General features: G+C 32.6%; 1 protein-coding gene across 1 annotated transcript; it reads left to right on the forward strand.

Moving 5' to 3' along the window:
• The first annotated feature begins 331 nt into the window (after positions 1-331).
• On the forward strand, positions 332-3816 carry LOC142616402 (type I inositol polyphosphate 5-phosphatase 5-like). The gene is made up of 5 exons (XM_075789262.1): positions 332-565; positions 735-810; positions 2801-2888; positions 3011-3112; positions 3657-3816. The coding sequence occupies exons 1-5, from the start codon at positions 533-535 to the stop codon at positions 3814-3816; spliced, it is 459 nt and encodes a 152-aa protein (XP_075645377.1). The 5' UTR covers positions 332-532.
• The last annotated feature ends 1163 nt before the right edge of the window (positions 3817-4979 follow it).

Below are 4979 nucleotides of genomic sequence, written 5' to 3' on the forward strand. Positions count from 1 at the left end.
TTACTATAAGTAATAGGAATTGCTTGCTTGGGTAGTTGACTTTTTTGGTGAAAACTCAGTTGTGCTGTCAACCTCTTTCGTGGGTTGCCACCCCTTCTCCTCTTCTTTTATGCTTCAGATTCTCTGCTTCATGAATGCCATAATGTGTAACTTCTTATTCTTTTCTGGTAATTTCTCTTTGTTTTTGCTTGTACTATGTTCATGTGCATTCTTTAGTCTTGTACGCTTTTTCAACACATTGGTTTCTTGGCTTCGTAGTATTCGTTTTTTCTGTTAATTTTGTCTTACTTCTATGTTTTTGTTGTCTTTAAATGAAGTTAGCAGTATTCTGTGCCAAAAGGGACAATTGGGGATCCTAGATGTTTTCTGATTCTAATTCTGTTTTACTATTTAATTAGCTTATCAATAGGTGAATGAATTTTTAATTTTTTGTTTTTTGAGGAATAAGAGTCTAAATTGAGTGGTTTTGGTTTATATTTTTGTTTCTGTAGGTTTATGATTTTGGGGTTGTCACATTGGTGCGGTTTCAAGCATGACTATGAAAAAGCAAGATGAGAAGAAAAAGGTTTATGTTCTTGTTTTTATTAATCTCTATGACTGTTATTTTCAGACATCTTCTCCATAATGGGGCTTTAAGGAAAGTGAATGGGCATGCACTTTCTTATAAGATTTATGGACTACTTGTTAGTCAAGTTGTTATCTTTCTTATCCATTCTTCTTGCTTGTGATTTCAGTCTTTCATGAGGAATATCTTTACTAGAAGGGAGAGAAATGGAAGGGAAACGATTAAAGGGTCATTTGATTCCCCTGGTGAGTGCTATATGGCATTTCTTCTTCAAGAGAACTAAAGAAAGTAAAAGGGATCACTTTCTGATATGCAAGAATTACAATCTATTGTTATAACTAGTAAGTTACCCGTGCGATGCACGGATAATATTGTAATATATTATGTAAGATAATTTTGAAGAATGTTGTCTATGCATTATAACATAGTTGTTATAGAACTTTATTGGTAATGAGTTCATCATAAAAAGTAACCATTATAAATTGCACACACATATCTATTATAATTATTCAATTGAAGTAATGAGAAAAAACAATTTTGGAAGAATATTATAGAATAAAAGTTGATATAGAATGAATCTTTCTCTTTCTCTTTAATTCTAAAACAAAATAAACATTTTAAACACCCACAATCAATCACATCTACATCATTTATAAAGCCCACAAATCTACAACTTTCGACCTTAACATCAAAATCGTAATTGCTGTTGTCACTCAATATAAAATGCAAGCCCTTCCTTGGTTGTAGCCTATTTAAACGGGTTAGGATTAGATGAAACAACAATGTTAGAGCTAGGTAGGTGTTGTTGAAAAATTGAAAGTAAATGACATCATTTTTTGGTCTGTGTGTATTTGACATGGTATGGCATGAAGGGCTATAGGTATGTATATATAAAGGGGTAGAAGTGCAAGAGGTGAAAATGGTGCATATATTAAAATGTAAAGAGCTTTGTGTGTATATGCGAGAGATGAAAAGTCTTGAAACATTAAATCAAATAATACAAAAAATATTTATTTTTTAATTAGAAAAGTCTTGAAATAATGAACCAAAATGAAGTAAAAATTTAATATTTAATTTGTTCTTATATCTAATGTGACACTTGAAAATATTTTAATTCTCTTTACATAGAATACGGTGCTTGGCAGAACCTTATACTTTCCCACCTGAGGTATCTGCTTATGTGTGTGTGTGTGTATTGATTGATTTAATTAGACAAAAACAAATATGTCTTGAATCATTGAACCAAATGATACAAAAAATATTTATTTTTGAATTAAAAAAGTCTTGAAACAATGAATCAAAATGAAATAAAAATTCAATATTTAATTTGTTCTTATCTCTAATGTGACACTTGAGAATGTTTCAATTCTCTTTACATAGAATACGCCACTTGGCAGAACCTCATGCTTTCGTAGATGAGGTATCTACTTATATATGTATGTGTGTGTGTGTGTGTATATATATAGATTGATTTAATTAGACAAAAACAAATATGTCTTGAATCATTAAACCAAATGAAACAAAACATATTTATTTTTTAATTAAAAAAGTCTTGAAACAATGAACCAAAATGAAATAAAAAGTCAATATTTAATTTGTTCTTATCTTTAATGTGACACTTGAGAATATTTCAATTCTCTTTGCATAGAATATGCCACTTGGCAGAACTTTATGCTTTTTCACGTGAGGTCTCTGCTTTTATATATATATTGATTAGTAGTCTTGTCGTTTTATGGATAACATATGCTTTATCTTGAAAGCGAATGTTTACCTTTTCCTTTCAATGGAATAGTCATTTTTCCTGTTTTTTATTCAACGAGATATTTTCAAAAGAGCTTATCAAACACTGTATTAGAATAGGAATTGAATTGGTTTAATTAAGTATGGAAACATATTTAGAGAAAATGGGGGAGCATCATGCCAATTTGCTCTTAATTTGAGAATATATTCATGACTAAATTTTAAGCAAGGTTGGTAACAAAGGAAACAAGAAGGAAGGGTGCACACACACACACACTCTGTCTCTCTCTGTCTGAGTTTTATAAATTCTGTGTTATCAGTTCAAAATTAAGTGGAGCTTGAAGAGAGACGTAATTTCTCTGCTATACCATCAATATTACTGAAAGAGTTTCTTTGGCTTTAATTGTTTTAAGTATCCTAATCGCCAGTCCTTTTAATTTTAATCGTCCTTTGTTTTTCATGTGTAAAATTTCTCCTGCTTTTTTCTACCGGCAGAAGCACAGTCTAGTCCAACCCTTGAGAATCTTTTCTTTACCAGCACAGGAAGTCCGATGACTTTTCATCCAGATGTTCAGACCTTCAGGTACTCATAAAATGTCCTTTTTCTTCAGTCTTTTTTCTTCCTATTACATAGAGATAATAATCTATATTACTAAATTTGATTATTTTAATCCTTAGCATTCCTTGTTCTTGTTTGTGTTCTAGTGTGTTTGTTGCAACGTGGAATGTAGGTGGGAAATCTCCCCCTAGTGACCTTAACCTGGCTCAAATTCTTCACACAGATCAATCAGATATCTATGTCTTGGGGTATGCGCTCTCTCTCCCTGCCTAAGTTTTGTCCACTTACTTTCTATGAGTTTTAATCAAAATACTAGATCACAATATTGTCACATTTTGTCTTTAACTAAATTCTTTTTCCTATGAACAAAGTCCGTCAGAATTCTCTCCCAAAACAGAAAAAAGAAAAAGAAAAAATGAACTCCGAAATTCTTTTTATGAAAATTTCTGAGATGACTGATATGATGATTTTAGTACAAAATGACCGCAATATGGGTTCCAGTGAATAATATTACAGTCTTGGGGTATGCCCTCATTGGGGTATGCCAGTGACTGATATGGGCCCCACCCAGAATTTTGGAACTAAGGCTTTGTTGTTGTTGTTGACACAAACTAGATTTAAAAGAAAATAAAGGGCTGACATTTTAGTACTACCTCTAACTTTTACTCAGTTCTTATCAGAAACTAGCCACTATGAGTTTATATTGGGGGATTTTATTGTTTCTCATAATTTAATTAAGTAATTCCATTGTACTGTTCTTTCCTGTAGTGTGATTGTTTTCATAATTATCAGTTTCCAGGAAATTGTCCCTTTAAATGCTGGAAATGTTCTAGTTGTAGAAGATAATGAGCCTGCAGCAAAATGGCTTGCTGACTCGAATCCCTTGATACCGGGGAATTTTCTTATAGAGAGAAGGATCTCAAGATACTTGGGATCACCTTCCCATATATAGGAGATTTGATTACGCAGTAGGATCTTTGGTTCTAATACGCAAGTAATTTCTATGTAAGGACGTGCAAATGGGCCTCACACATTTGTGGGGAAACCCTAGGGGAGAATTTGTCTGGACCAGGAATCGTTTGGACAGACGACCCTTCAGTTGGTCATCCCTCGTTAGGGCTGACCGTCCCTCTAGGACCAGTCGTCCCTTTGGGATTGATTGTCCCTTGTAGGGTAGGTCCAAAATTTTTCTCATCAGAAATGTTAAAAATCAAATGTAAAATATGGCTAAAAGTAATGTTGTAAATACCGTTCTGTTTTTGCTTAAACTAGGGGAAAATCTAGTATCAACATGCAAAATGGAACAATAATCCTTCTTGTTCAACCTTGGATCAAATTTCAGCCCTTTATGGTGTTTTATGCGTTTTGGGCTGTTCCAGGCAATTTAGGCCAAAATACAAGATTTGGCCCATATGAGTAGGTGGAAAAAGGTTTTGAGGTTATGAGAGAGAGAGAGAGAGAGAGAGAGAGAGAAAAGAAAGGAAAAAAAGAATTTTAATAAAATATTTTGAGAGAACTGGTACTGATGTTCTCCATTGTTCTTCAAAGATTTGAGAGAAAAGATTTTGGACTTAAAAAGAGTAAAATAGGGAGTCACAAATATGTAGAATGGGGTAGGTAGGGTAATGAATTGGGGGAAATACTTAATCAGATTTATTGCTTTTTTTTTCTTCCATCTGTTACTTGAAGCGTATTTATCTATTTTTTAATTATATTATTGGGATGTGTATAGAAACACGTGGTAGGTAGCTTATCTGCTGATGTTTCTCACAATTCCGATTTCAAGGAAATACTATAAAAAAATAAATAAAAATTTATGGGTTGAAGCAAGTTAATATGCTTTATGCTATTTAGAACTAAAATATTGGACACACAGAGATAATATTAATCTTACTAGTGCACCTTGCATGTTTCAAAGATAAGTTTGAAACTAAATTTAAAATCATCATACCTAATGAACGTAGCTTCAATTGAGGATTAGACATCTTTTCACTTTCTCACTTTCATCTTTGTTTTTCAAATTAAACACTTAGCCATTTACTAAACCTAAAAGCATTGCAATAACATGGAATAATGGTTCAATGCAGAGGTTGAGCCAGTTTACTTGTGAACCTA

Source organism: Castanea sativa, chromosome 11 (assembly GCF_040712315.1).
Source record: "Castanea sativa cultivar Marrone di Chiusa Pesio chromosome 11, ASM4071231v1".
Classification (NCBI taxonomy): domain Eukaryota; kingdom Viridiplantae; phylum Streptophyta; class Magnoliopsida; order Fagales; family Fagaceae; genus Castanea; species Castanea sativa.